A 15,484-nucleotide genomic window follows, 5' to 3' on the forward strand; every position below is an offset into this window, starting at 1 on the left:
GTGTATACATGTCAATCCCAATCGCCCAATTCAGCAAGTTCTTGTTGAAATTGTCCTACTTAGGTTGTTTAAAACTAACCTCAATCCCTGGAATACTGTTTTTCTGATCCAGGTTTGATGTTTGGTTTTTAATTTGATTTTACTATCCTGGAAAAACTGATCTTTATATCTCCTTTGTTATATATTTGATCAATGTGGAGACTTTTTGTTTGTTTGTTTTGGTTTGGTCATAGAACAGAAATAGGGAAGGCATAAGCAGAGGACAAAAAGGCCTCAATTTTATTATAGTATAAAGTACCCTGGGCTAACATTACACTAAATTACTAGCCTATCAGCTCAGGAACTCAAAGGGAAGAGAAACCCTAGCTTTACAGCACAGTAACCTTTCTCTTCATAATATCCCTTCTCAGTTAGCTACCAATCTTATAACCAGTAGCAGGGTACTTTTTCTGAGCCTGTCTCTAGTAGAATAAGGGTATAAATCAGGAGTTCTTCTCTGTGACATACAGGATGGGGATACAGGCTTGGCATCATCCCATTCTCAAACATTTGAGGGGAGGGGAGAGCATGCAGTCCTCTGACCTTGAAGTTTGACTAAAACTTGGCCCCATTCTTTGCCACTTTGATGGTGGAATATGCTGCTGGGGGTTCCAGTGGGTGGCTAGGTGATAATTCTTATTTCAAAGCTACAAGCACTTTTTTATCTTGCAAGAGGTGGGGACTTCCATGTGTCTTACAGTAAGTATTCCTTCGTACAAGGAAAGCCAGTAAATGGGCCATTTAACTCTGTGAACATAAGCCATAGATCATCAAAGTAGATGGCTAAAACCAAAGATAACCTGCTCTCTAAGATAAGGCAGAGTTGGAGCTCTGCAGGCTATGTGTCCTTAAGGGAGATGTTTCTTTTTCTAGGTATGGATTCAGGCTTCATTCATTCATCTATTCAACATATATTTATTGAGCATCTCCCAGGTGCCAGGCACTATTCTAGCACTGGAGATATTGCAGTGAACAAAACCAAACCTCTGCCATAATGGATCTTACACCTAGTTGGAGGTGAAAGACAATAAATAAATACATAAATGAATAAACAAACAAGTAAAAATACAGTATCACAGATGGTAATGGCTGTGGAGATGTATAAAGCAAAGTAGAGGGACTAGAGTATTCCAGAGTGAAGGGGATCCTAGTGCCTTAAAACAAATAAAGCAGGCATTGTGTCTATAAACCGTGAATGTGTAGTTGACCACAGAAGATGGAGCTGCTTTCATGTAAGACTTCCTAAAACAGGGGTTTCAGGGTCTTGGTGAAAAAGTTGGAGAAAGGGCCCTCCTCCTCACTTCTGCCTAAGATGCAGCACCTCTGCAGTCCTTTGAAGATGTGGATTACTTTTGGGGGACCCTGTTCATGACATAATCATGAATACTAGTGTAGTTGTGTGTGTTGAACAGAACCATAGTGCACCCTCACAGTGGTTGCTCTACTAGGGCAGCTGACAGTGCCTTGTTGGCCCTTGGAATACCACCTCATAGCAAAAGGGAAGTGGTAGGAACCACTTTTGATAGTATTTTTAGGGCCTTTGAGAAGTCTGGAGAGAGCATAAGTAGAGGCATTAGTAAGAGTGAGACCTGAAAAAATTTTTATATATTGTCCACAGACTTCCTTAAGATATGACAGGTGAGAAGGGGCCTAGAAATTTGCATAAGTCAGTATTAAGGAACTAAATTTCTAAAAATTCTTTTAAACGGAAGAGAAGTCTGAGGCAGGCATACCACAGTCCATACCCTGCCCAGATACTTGGACATAATTTCCTCCAAATTTGACTGATACTCTGGGAGAGGCAATTTGCCAAGCAAAATTGCCCCATGGCACCAGAAATTGTGGGTGTTCTCAGGTGGTGCAGCATTATCCATGCCTGATGAGGATCCTGACTTGGGGACAAACCAGGCCCTGAGCTATTGGCAACTTTCTGGGGGCAGAAAAATATATGGAGAGGATGCATGAGGAGGGTGCACCAGGCCCTGCACCAGAGGTCATGGGTGGCTCCAGAGCTTGGAATGTCTGTGGCTATGGCCAACTGCCCAGCGACACTTGGACAGGAACTAGTCATGTCCAGAGTGGCACAGGATAAATGACTAAACATGCACTGAAAGCGGAAAAACCCTTTGCAAGTGTTGATACAAGAAAAGCTGTTGCAGTGGGCAATGAAGAAAGGGGAAGTAGTGTGAAAACAAGCAAAGCAGGTTTAATTGAAATGACAGGCTATTTTCAGTGGAAGTGCAGACTGCATGAGAAGTCGGAAGGTCCCCTGGTATTCTTGCTCTGAGTAAAGTTAATATGAGTGAAAAAGAAATGGGGAGGGGTGGCCTTTAGGATTCCTAAAATTAGGTTGAAGGCACAAAGCAAGCAACTGAAAGCCCAGCTCTGGGCTTAAGTGAGGGGTGTGTGTGTGTGTGTGTGTGTGTGTGTGTGTGTCTCACCTCATGACCATATCTGTGACAGTAGAGACTCCTGAGTGTGTGAACAGTTGGACCCCCTCTCCAGTCAGAGGCTTATATGGATTTCGGATCTTTGCAAATGGCCATGCCCATTTCTCTGTACAAGTGTGGAGGAGATGAGCAAAGCAGGTTGGCTGTAACATCAGGCCACCCACCCTCTCATGATGAGAAAATTTAGTCTATGTGACAGACAAAATCCACAATAATGTGAGTATTCTCAGCCTCTCAGTCTTTCTTACCCTCTTGGAAGGAGACCCCTGTCACTGACAGCTGGGGCTCCTGGTACCTGTGCAGATCAGGGAACTGAGGAACAGAATCAAAGGAGCTGAAACAAGGACAAGGAGTTTCTTCTTGCAGAAGAGAAAAAGAATACACTCAAGAAGTAAAGGGGGTGGGGGAGTGAAGAAACAAGGGCCAGGCTTGAGAGAAAGTTTGGGGGTGTTGGGGGAGAGAGGAGAGAGAAGGGCAGCAACAGCTATGGTCACATGAGCGAGATGAATAGAGAAGGAGAGAAGAGAAGTTTAAGATGTTTTGCTCTGTGCTAAGAATGTAAACCCCTTTAGAGTTTTTCCAGAGACATAATAAAAATCTCAATTGCTTTTTAATTCTTTTTTGTTATTAGATGTGTTTCTTTTGAATGTGATATCATGCTGAGATGGGCCACAAGGCAGCTCAGCTTCATAAAATTTACATTTGGGGAGTACTGTCTGGGATTGCGGACCTATGGTGCAGCAGTCAGCTGTTCCTTGATTTTGACCATCATTCTAGATCTGAGTCAAGCGAGCATCTTTATTACAATTGCTGGATTTATAGTGCAAAAAGTACACCAGCTATATAAAATAGACACTGGAGATAAACTAGACACGAGACAGAGGAAAATGGCAGAGACTACTAAGAATCACAATTTTAGTGACAATTTGAGGTTTGGAACTAGGTGTACCTGATGGAGACCTTTATCTATGCAGCATGGAGTCTCTTCCCCCCATGAGCTGATGAGATTGGGACGAAGGAATAGAACAGCTAAGGTGATTCCCAGAGGAAAAGAAAAAGGCAGGAAGCAGAAGAGGAGTGCATAGGGCTTATTTTTTCTTGCTGTGTCTGAACACTCTAGTGATATGGCCAGAGTACCTACCCATTCAGCTTGGGGATGGACCCAATTAACAAACCCCAGGGCCCTGGCTTCCAAGAGGGCCCAGCACTGTAACCCAAACAGCTGACTGAGGCTCTGCTCCACTCTCTGCATCTGTCCCCCTTATTTTTCTGAGACTAGACCTCTCCTATTTCCCCTTGTCTCAATTTCACAGAGAATTCCTAAAATTATCTGGTTCTGAATCTGAGGCGCCAATTGTCTCCTTGTATTTTCAAGTCTTGGTACTAGTCCACACTCCAGATCCCACCTACCCTTGGCTCTCCAATGTCTGACTTGGAACTTGACTGGATCAGCCACACCCCTTGATCTCTGCACTGTTTCCCATATTCTTTCATGCTTCTCCAATAATTTCCCCTCCCTCTAGGCTCAGACCCCTGTACTCTCAGCATACCTCATGCCAGCGTCTCTGGGGAGCATGATGTAATCTTATGCTGAAAGCCTTGACATACATGGTATCCGCAACAACAGTGGCAAAGGGCCTTGTATGATGGCATAACCCAGCTCCTACTGTATGGGGGCTATGTTTAATGTAAGGTTAAGGCTAAGATGGGAGGCCCTGTGTTGGGAACAGGGTCAGTTCTTGTAGGTAGAAGGCAGGGGCCTATCTGAAGAGTGAGGGAGCTGGCAAGGTGAAATCATCCATGTGAAGTGCTGGTCAAGAGATGTGAAGTAACAGACCCAGGCAAAAAATCTGAAAATCATGCCAGTCTTTTCTGACTATAGCAAAAGTCTCCAGGGAAAGACGAACAGCAGGGTTGAATCCATAAGCCCTGAGAATATGCTTGCTATAAACTTATACTGTGTAAGCTCCGCTGTTTTTGGTGTGTCTTGTCTGTTTCTAGTTTTCCTACAGCTCCTTTTTGGTAAAGTCTTTTCGTGAATACCAGCGCACTTTGGCTCTGCTTAGGGAAACCAAGGAAAAGCATTTCTGTCTTCTCCTGAGCTTTAGGAATAACCTGTGGGACACATGGTGGAGGTGGGAGTGATAACTGAGGTGAGAGTCACAAGTCTGTGGAACGGAGGAAGGATGGAATGAGCAAGCAAATAGGATTGAATCATAGAAAATACAATAGGTTTTAAAAATTTCTCCATATATTTGTTTTGGGAAATCAAATTTCTAATGGCTGCATAATACTTTATTGTATCAACACTGCCTTTGATTAAACATTTTGCTGTTTAGGATATTTCCCCACTTGTTTCTATTTTAATAGCAGTAAGACAAGGAATAAGCCAAAGAGTTTTTTAGTGCCAGAAAAGTTTCTCTGGGCCAGCCCCACTCCCCAGTATGCAAGCAGGGAAACCTCAAGGTAACACATTTGCTATCACTGAACCACTAGTATACGAAACACCCATACCTAGCTCTTCCCCATCTTGAAATGATACAGCTTTTCTCTTCCCCAGATTTACTTCTTCTTGTGAACTTCATTTTGGTTTCTGAACACTTGGCTTCTCCAATTTACTAAGGTCATTATTAGTTAATATGCTGCTGCCCAGGTATTGTTTGCTTTGCAATCTGAAGTCATCTGTAAATGTATTAAATTCAATTTTTCTTCCTCCTCCTCCTTTCCCTTTCCCAGGAGTCCTCCTGACTCCGCTCCTCAAAAAGGGAAAGGCATTGTCACAAAGATTGAGACACTCAGTGTATGTCTGTACCTGGGTGGTGGGCCTGCTGAGGGGGAATTACCCTTACATAATCCCTCCTCCCCATCCCTTCCACACATTGTCGACAGTTCGCCCTTTCAACTGTGAGCTGATGCAGTGTTATTCAGAGTTAGAAATAATATTACCCAATATTACCCAGTCCAATCCCCTAACAGATCAGGAAAATGATTTATTCAGGGTCTCTGAACTAATAAATGGAAGAAACAAAACTGAATTCAGGTCTCCTAAAATCCACTACCTGTGAGCTGGAGAGTAATGGATGAGGGAATGGGACCCAGTGGTTCTTGTTAAATTATTCATTCAACAAACGTACTGAGCATTTACTTACTACGCGCCAGGTTCTATTTTAGGTGCTGGGGATTCCGTGCTGGAGGACACGGAGGAGACAAAAATCTCTGTTCTTACGGAGCTTTCTTTCTCAAAACTGAAGCGCTTTGCCTCACCGTGCTGGGTCTCATATGGGAGGGAATCCCATCTTTTCTCGGCTCCTGTACTACCTTACCTACAACGAGGGCTGATTTACTGCAGCAGAAGGGAGTGGCGGAAACCTCCGTAGTGCCCTCCCGCGCCTCTGCACCTCTAAGGCCGGGCGGGGCCGGCTCCAGGGCGCCACCGCGCCCCAGCTCTAGTCTGGGTAATAGGGTCGGCCTCGCTACCCGCTCTGCTTCCCTGCTGGAGGACAGAGAAGCAGGACCGGCTCTAACGTCATCCTCAGAGAAAGGATTTCGGGCGGGTGAAAATCCTTCCAAGGCAGTCGCGCTCAGTGTCTACCACCCAGGCTAGGGGAGGGACGATGTCTCCCCGACCTGGGGATTTATGCAGCAAACTGCTCTCTCATGCTTCCCTATTAAACATTGCAGCCACACGCTCTTTCAGCTGAGGCCACTGCAGCGTCCCCTCCCCTCCCGCTTCGCCCGCTAGCTCAGACTCCAGAGCCCCACTGCAGCTTCCCAACCATCCTCCCTTTTCTTCTCCACTTCCTGGTTGCCATGGAGACACACGTCATTTAAGGGCCGTGCGTCGCCTCGGAAACAGAGGAGCATCCGCGGCTCGGCTGGGAGACCCGCCCTTGTCACTTCCAACCACACTCGCTGGCGCTGCCCGTTAATGGCCGAGGGGAGTCCCGAGCTCGACCCGCTACTGGCCTCTGCCTCGACCTGAGCGCCTGTGCGAGCGCTTCTGTGACCCAGGGAACCCGCAGGCACTTGCCGCTCTTGGCGCCCAGAGGGCGGAGCTGACACGGGTGCAATTCAGGAGGCTAGGTAGGGCAGGGCGCTTTCGCCCCGTGGCGAGCCGGAGAGACGCCGGCCCTGCAACTGTAGCGCGATCCTCGTCCCGCAGGCTCTTCCCGGCCTCCCGATCCTGCCCGCACCCTCCGCCCGAGACTCACCTCCTCACGTCGGCTCCCCGCCCCTCTCGGGAGCCTCCTCTTACCTCCGCTCCTCCCAGCCCCTCCGGGCACCTCTCCCCCTCCCCGTACCTTCCCCCCACCTCGAGGCCGGGCTGGACCGGACCCGGAGCCGCCACCGCCCGCTTCTGCCATTCAATGGAGGACGGTCTGCTGGAGATCATGACGAAGGACGGCGGCGACATGCCGGCACCTCTGGAGGTGTCCACGGTGCCGGCCGTGGGGGACGTGATCTCCGGGGAGTACAACGGCGGCATGAAGGAGCTGATGGAGCACCTCAAGGCCCAGCTGCAGGCCCTGTTTGAGGACGTGAGGGCCATGCGTGGGGCCCTGGACGAGCAGGCCTCGCACATCCAGGTGCTCTCGGACGACGTGTGCGCCAACCAGCGGGCCATCGTCTCCATGTGCCGGATTATGACCACCGCGCCCCGCCAGGGTGGCCTGGGCGTGGTCGGCGGCAAGGGGAGCTTCCCGGGCGCCCCCCAAGAGCCGGAGACCCCTTCGCTTGGGATCGGGGACAGCGGTTTGCTGGGTCGCGATCCTGAGGACGAGGAGGACGACGATTCAGAAGAGAAGGAGATTCCCAGCTCCGCCACACCCACTAGTCACTGTGAGCGCCCCGAGAGCCCCTGTGCTGGCCTCCTTGTGGGGGACAGGCCACTTGTGGAGCCCCTCGATCTGCCCGACATTACCCTGCTGCAGCTGGAGGGAGAGGCCTCTCTGTGAGGGGACTCTGAGGGGGCACTACTTTCCCGGGCTGGCTTGGGGTTTCCGAGCGCATGACGCGAGAGGACTGAACCGCGCGGTGCAACATGCTTCACTCCGACCGCTATTCTTGCGGGTCAGGCGGAAGAGACTCCCTCGAGGAAGCATTTATACGGTGAAGGACTTTGGGAGCATCAAGAATTCTTTCTGCCTGACCAAGCGAGACGTAGCAAACTGCGGAAAGGTGAGGTTGTGGGAGAGGAAGCGCCCATCTCTGGACCCCCATCCAATCCCCTACCCTGCCCTTTCCCCCTCTCCAGCCAACAGGAGAACCCCTGAGTTGTGTAAATAAAATTCTGCTTTTTCTATTCTGAAAAAGGACTTATCTAGGACTCTGGCAAATAATCTCTAACAATTTACCTAGAAATTAAGGAGTTGGGGGTATTCTGTTCTGGCTAACAGAAAATTTACCCTTCTGATGAAATCCAAGTTATTCAGCATTCTGCAGAAGCCTCTCCCCCTCACAGATCTCTGCGGCTGCTGATTGGTAAAAGAAGCTTGAGGAGGGAACTGCAGCCCTGGGAGTCTGGGTGAATGGGGTTCCAAGGGCCTCTGGGCTGGGAGGAGCTGGCTATCAATGTGCATGAAGACATAATAGCTCAGCCTCTAGGATTTTGCATGCAGAGTGGATCCTGCCTTGTCACTGACTTCATCTGGGATTGTTTTATCCACTCACTGAGGCTTAGAGAACAAAGAGCCCAGTTCACAGGCAGAGACTTGGGGATGCTCAGCAACAGCCCAGACTTAGGGGACGCTGAGGGACTCTTGGGGGCCGCAGCCAAAAACTGTCTCTCTTCTGGCTATACCTGCTTAACTTCAGTTTTCTTTTCCTGTCAACACTTCCCTGCCCGCTGCCTCTTGGTGCTGCCTCCATAATGTCTTGTGTGCGTTATGTGTGCCGACCTGTGTAGTAGTGTGTGAGCCCTGAGGGGCAGGGCTTGTGGCTCTGGTGTTAGGTTCAGGGAGCTTCAGACCCTTCTGTGAGGCCCAGGCTCTCATGGCGCTTTCCCCTCTCCTCTCCTCTTTCACCCCCACAACCAGGGCACGGAGCATGTGGCTGCCCTGAGGCTCCTTCCTCAAGTGGTGACTTTATGTGCCCTTTCTCCTCCTCCGTGTATCCCTTCTCAGTGCTTTCCTTGGTGTTAACCTTAATAAAGAGGCGTCATCTCCCCTCCTTGCTGACTGGTACTAGGGCGATGTCAGGGTGGGGCTTCTGGACCCACTGCATGGACACAGGCTTAGTGGCAACTACAGGGACCATGCCTTTCCTCCTTTCTTCTTGCCTCTGGTTCCAAGGAGTTGACTGTCCCTGCCCTGATTGGGACATGCATTGCCAACTCTACCTGCTGTCATTTCCGACCTGGACCTTCACCTCAAGCTGGAGAGGGTACGTGTTGAGACTCCCAAACTAACAAGGGTTTTTAGTAGCTAGAAATCCAGATGTGCAGGAGACTTATTTTCAGTGAAGCACCTGGCTCCTGGGAGATGATTTCCAAATCTGAGTCCTGGAATGGTAGGCATGACACTTGTTCCATGGGAGGGTTAGGGAAGGGGTATTGTTCAGGAGGGATTGCCCGGAATCTCTGGCAGTAGAGTGACATATCACAAAGGAAACCACAAAAACTGCCTCAGGCCTCTTGTGGAGAATGCTCCCCCGGGAGCTTAGATTGACATCAGCTCTAGTCTGCTCCCTTGGGCACTGGAGATTTTCCAGGCTGCTCCAAACAAAATCTGGGAGAAGAATGAGCTGGGGTTCTGTGTGTGTGTGTGCACTTGCACCTGCATATCTGCATATGTATGTATGTGTGCTATGTATTTGTGTGTGTTCTTGCTGCTGGTTGTTGCAGAGAGATGGAAAGAGCACTGGCATTGAATCTCAGTTCCAACAGTAAATGAGTGTTTGAGACTTGCTTCCTTGCTTGAGGCTTAGTTTCTGCCTGTGTAAAATGGGGACAAAAATTGTTGAGGAGAAAAATATCTAAGATCCTTGGGAAGTCTTGTGCAAATGTTAGTTTTTTCTTATAGTTCTCTTGGGATAGGGGGTGATGGTGGTGACTGGCTCCTCTGGGAAAATACAATTACTTAGGGAAGGTCCTAGAAGCTCCTGTTTAGTATAATCCTTCCCTACCTAAAACTCTTATCATTCAAGATAGTCAAGGGGATGATGAGATTCCCAAGCTGACATGGACTTTCTTCATAAATGTCATGTAGTTATGGGTCAAAAAGGACTTAAAGCCAGCTCTGTACACATAGGATGACCAGAGGAAGCTTTGAGTTGTGCAGTGGTTGGGGAATATGTGCCAGGGCCCTAGAGAGGGCAGCTAAAGTATATTAGTGGGGAAGTGTCCCTGAGGGCTGGAAGATAGTTTCCTGTTACAGTTCCAGCATTCTGCACCAATAACAACAATGATAGCTATCATTTATTGAGCACTTACTGTGTGCCAGACACTGTGCCCAATTTTATCTCCCAACAACCTTATGAAGCAGGCACTATTATTATTTTCACTTAACAGTTCCAAAAACAGTCTCCAAGACTTGGTCAAGGTCATACAGCTAGTACTTGGCAGAACCAGGACTTAATCCAGATCTTCTGACTTAAAGAACCCTAGATGGGAACCACTCCGCTAATTGCTCTATTATTTCTTCTTCAGAGAAGGAAATCCCTTACTTCCCCAATCAAGAGTCTAAGAGTCCTGAACAGGAAGAAATGTTAGTTTTACTCACTTTTCATCTTCTCAGTTGGAACAAGTAATTGCAGATCAGGTTTTGGTTAGTGACCCTTCTCAGAGTCTAGTGGGTGATAATTCAATAATGGCACAGAGAAGATGGTCTTCTGGACTTGCTTCTTGAGAGGAAGAAGCTGATGTCCCCAGATATTCCCTGACACAGCTCCATTCTTGTGCCTCTTTCCTGTTCCCTGTAGCTCAGATTCCGCAGAGAGTGACATGAATCTCAAGGCAGCTTAGCTCTTTAGCACCTGTAGAAATGTCTGGTTGAGGCTTTTAATCCTTGATGCCAATTCAGTTCCTCTTCCTATGCCTACCATCCTAAATGGTCATCAGTCCTTTAGCCCAGGGCTCCTGGAATTTCTCTAGCTATTCCTTCCAAGTCCAGATAGATAAAAATCTCCCCAGATAAAGCAATTTTTCAGCTTTCTTTAGTGACCTGCATCAGCATTTCAGAGGGATACAGCACAGGTTTCTCTCCCACCTCCTCCTTTCTCCAGATTCCCCACTCTCCTCTGGCATTTCTCCTTTGTAATGCTTCTGATGAGTGAGTTTCAGGTGAGATTTATAACCTGGGACTCATGGATGGGGTCACTATGAATTTCAGGGGGCCATAGCCCCTTGAAATTGAATGCAAAATCGTGTATGTATATTCTCTAGAGAGAAGATCTATTGTTTTAACTTAATTCTAAAAGGTAAGAATTAAGTAAAAAGGTAAGAATCACTGAGCTAAAAGATAATGAGACTTTTAAATTCAAAAAGTAACAAAGAAGAAATGACCCTGCCTGAACTGATACACCCTTGCCTCCTGGGGCCTCCAGAGTATTTCCTACACTGAATTGAAATCTTTGCATAAACCTGATTACTCATCACTTATTCAACAAATTCAAATTATATTGATACCCATTAGAATGCACTAAGGATCTTGTCTACCATTATTTCCAAGTCTTCCAGTACTTGGGAGTTTGTCAGAGCACTGCTGATGTGTGGCAGTGAGGTGATGGTTCCCACCCCCTCCCCCCATAGCTTTGTGCTGCACTTTATGTCTGAGCCCAGCGCAATGCTGCATGTAAGTCATCACAACTCCTTCTGTTTCTGGCACTCCTATCTCTCATTGGGAAATCTCTCAGGGTTAGCTCTAAATCTCAAAATGAAAACATACAACTTCATAGAAATAAGCTACAACTTTAGCGTGGTACAACTAAAGTCTGTTCTAGAGAAATAGTTATTTCTCTAAGAGATGCAAACCGGCCTACAACCTAAATATGCAGTTTTATGTGGCTTCAGTATCACCAGAGTATGGTCTTTGCTTGATATGTATAATGAAATGGCTCACCTAGAAGTATTCCCAAAACTAAGGGACAGTTCTTCCCCAGATATATTTGAGTCTAATACTCCTTGCAAGACGGAAAACTGCTTGCATCTTTGAAAAGGCAGGTTTTCCTAAGCATCTTTCTCCATTTATATGCCTAGGAATAGAAATTCAGCCAAGAGTCTCAGCTACAATAAGAAATGATATATAGAAGTACAAAAGGAATATTTGTAAAAGTTGAGGGATAGTTGATGTACAGTACAAAAAAGAATATTCTTGAATCTTTAATCCCAGCTACCATTCCCTCCACCCCCCTCCCCAACCCCACACCTCTAGATTGTCCCCAGAAGGTGAATTCCCTCAAAGAAACACAGCCTTTCTGCTTGGAAGCACTGTGCATATAGAAGGAAGTCTGCTCTGTAAGTAATGCTGTAATGGTGCCACCTGGTGAGGGGACCATTACAAAGTTGCAAGGGGACCTTCACAAAGTAAATTTGTGGTTTTCAATTCAGCAAGCACCACCAAATGCTTACTAAAGGCCTGGCTCTGCCAAATAGTGGGTGGCCAGGACAGAAGGGGAACCGAATAAATAGAATGTATCTGAAGGATATAAAAACTAACTGCAATGAACTCCTAAATGGTCTCCCCTGGCCTCTCACACACCTATAATCCTGAAGATTGATTTTCCTAAACCACAGCTCTGAACATTCATTCTCCTCAGAAATCTGCATCATGTCCCATTACTTCTCGAATTAAGCATAAAATACAGTGGCGGTAGTCAAGCTCCCCCCAGTAAGGCCCTGGCATACTTTTAAACCCATACATTTCATTTCCCATTCATTTCATTTTTTAGCCATCATACCATCAGTTGGAAGCCTATATCATCCAGTCAGCTAGAAATGATTCTCAAGTGTATCTCAGCTCTTTTAATCTCTGGATGAGTGGACTGGATGTGTCCCCCTGGCCCTTGCTACAATTTCTCTTAGCCATTCTTCCCAAATGCAGTCAGATCCAAATTTCTCCTTCAGAAAAGGGACTTCTGCTGCCTTGGTCACCTGCACCAGCTTCTCATGGGGTGTCCTGCAAGGCTGCTTTCCCCTCCTCTCTCTTATGCTACCTGTAAATGGGAAATCCCCAGAAACAGTATGCAAAAAACCTTTTGATTATGAAATTTGTGCTTTTATTTCTAGGAATTGGGTTCATAGTTTTCATAAAATTCTTAAAGCCAGAAAACGTTAACAAACCCTTGAATCAAAATATGCTATTCACCATTCTCTAGAAATGCCCATTTTCCTGCAGCTGATTTCTTGCTCTCTATTATTCTTACTCTGTTCCATCTCTGCCAGTTGGAATCCTATCAGTTTTTCGAGGCCCTTCTCAAAGGCTACTTCCTCCATGGAACCTTTCCTAATGTGATCTCTTCCTCCCTTAAATATCCAAATCTTTTTGTTTGTAACTCTTTGGGGGACAATTAGTGTATTTTCCCTCACTTCTACTATTCTTTATGCTTGTTATTCCCCCTTCCAGATTATGAATATCTTGAGCTGGAACTGCTTTCTCATTTTTATAGTCTCTGAAATATTTATCTTATTTTATTGACTTTAAGGCACTATCAATTGTGTGGCACGTCATTATTTTAGGCACCATTAAGAAAGAAAAAAATACTGCCAATTCAACTATCACCATGCTTTCTTATCACATATTTTAAAATTTCATTCTTATTTAAAGAGCTTATTTAGACTTATTTAGAAAACGAACTTTTTTATATCACTACAATGCACACAAACATAACTGAAAGTCATTATAGTATTATTATAATTTCTTCATACTGAGTCTGACACTTCTGAGTCACTTTTTGACTCAGAGTTGTTGATGCCTGTACTTTTCATGCATTTATATTCTCTGGGCCATTTTGAGTGTTAGTGAAGCAGCATTTCTTGAAAGAGAGGGTGACTATTATCTCTGGGAATTTCTTCCAGACCACACCACCTATGCTGAAAGTTTTAAAACGGGGACTTTTTTTGATCTTGCCAGTGAGAGGTCAAGAAAGATGTTCAGACAATGACCAGGACTAATATTTCTTCAGAATATTGAAGAAAGCAAATTCAAACAAATTCTTTTTCTTATCAAATAGTTCATCTCACATTTAGACCCCTGGGTCAGGGAAATTTACCTTATTTCTACCTCAAGTACTTTAAAAAAAAATGTACGGTCTCCTTTTAAGAGGGTTTACAGTGAATAAACATTATGTCATTGCTTATAAATAAAGTAATAGATGGAATGACATGTGCAAGCTTGCATAGTCAATGACAGCATTAGGACTAGAATCCTGTTCGTTTGAAATAAAAATCAGGGGTTTTTTTGTTTTGTTTTGTTTTTTTCTCATTAAATGGGTCTGCATCTTACTCTGTTATAAGTAATTACAGTATGCTAAGGGAAGCTTATGGCGGCTTGGATTCTGCTTTGGGAATAAAAAGGGAAATTGAAAATTCCATTTAGAGTAGGTGAATAATTCTTATAAGGATGATGGAAAAAGACATCCAAGAAGAGACCCACGACTGACTCAATCTACCAGGAAGTGTGTGCCAACTGCTTACCATGTCTCATGGAAGGTGGTAGGCTCTGGGGCAGACTCCAAGAAGTCATGGTACCTGCCCTTATGTTGCTCACAGTCTAATGATGGGGGGATGATATGTTCTTGAACTGGAACACAGTGCTTCTCAGAAGATTGAAGGGAATGTTTTCTGTGAGCAATGTTAACTGAATTAAGAGAACTTCAATTTGAAAATGGGAATGGTGTGTGTGTGTGTGTGTGGGTGTGGGTGTGTGGTGTGTTGGGAGTCAGTGGGAGGGTGGGATGACAAAATAAAAATGGAGAGGACAACAGTGAAAAAAAGTGCTCACAAAACTTTATACCACAGAGGATATCAGATATGACACTGGAAGAAAAGCAGTAGCCGAAGCGGCATCCCATAATTCTCTGGAAAAAGTAAGTAGAAAAGGGTTGGGAAAAAAAAAAAGTAGTTATGGCCTCTACACCAGTGCACAAAGTACAGGTAATATAAAATAGAACTTGAGTTTTTACACAATGAGGAAAATAAAATGTCACATATATAAAGAAACTTGGTAGGATGGGACTCATGCCTGGACCATGGCAGTGAAAAAAGGTGGAGTACGTTGTTCCAAAGAAACAGAACTGGGTTCTGATGTGCAACTGGAAAGGAATTGCCAGTCATGTGACACACACCACCTGTTTGTGGGGAATTTGCTCCTGGGATAGCAGCAGCTTCTTTGCTCTGATCTACAGAAAGCCTGCCCTGGCCCTCAGTATTTGTAAAATTCAGAAAGGAAAGGAGGAAGAAGAAGGGCAGGGAGGGAAAGAAGGAAACAAGAAAAGAGACACAAGGAAGTAAGGAGGAGGAATAAAAACTAAAGAAAATGATAGGAGGAAAGTCAGAGTAGTACTTTACATCACGAAGATAGAGTCTTTTATGGGATTTTATAACCTTGAGAGTGGAAACAAGAAAGGAATTATTTAGGTGAGGATAAAGGAGAGGAAAATAAGTAATATCATTGTAAAAATGTGCTAGAGTCTGCCAAAACAGATAAACTCTATTACAGATTCCAGGACAAATCATGAAATGGCACAAAGCCAAGTTCCAGAAGTGAGGAGAATGTTGATTTAGTGTAGTCTCAGTCTTCATAAGGAAGAAGTTGGCAGAGTAGAGATTGCAACTCTGGGTCTAATTTTGACCAACAAAGATGGAATTGACTAGTGGAATGGGAGTGAGGAAAATCTTGAAAGACAGTAACTATGGTGATTTGGTTCTCCCTGATAGCCAAGGAGATAAGGTGAGATGTGTGTCCAGGATTATGGGAAAATTGACTTCAAATAGATAAAAGATATGAGTTTCATAGCCTGAGATTCTATGGAGGAAAAGGCTCAAGGAAGATGTGATCCTC

The 15,484-nt window shown here is 45.4% G+C and overlaps 1 protein-coding gene across 1 annotated transcript; it reads left to right on the forward strand.

The window, feature by feature from the left end:
* The first annotated feature begins 6,856 nt into the window (after positions 1 to 6,856).
* Positions 6,857 to 7,444, forward strand: CCDC184 (coiled-coil domain containing 184). Its single transcript, XM_059934567.1, has one exon. The coding sequence runs from the start codon at positions 6,857 to 6,859 to the stop codon at positions 7,442 to 7,444; it is 588 nt and encodes a 195-aa protein (XP_059790550.1).
* The last annotated feature ends 8,040 nt before the right edge of the window (positions 7,445 to 15,484 follow it).

The sequence above is a fragment of the Balaenoptera ricei genome, chromosome 10 (genome assembly GCF_028023285.1).
Source record: "Balaenoptera ricei isolate mBalRic1 chromosome 10, mBalRic1.hap2, whole genome shotgun sequence".
NCBI classification, from domain to species: Eukaryota; Metazoa; Chordata; class Mammalia; order Artiodactyla; family Balaenopteridae; genus Balaenoptera; species Balaenoptera ricei.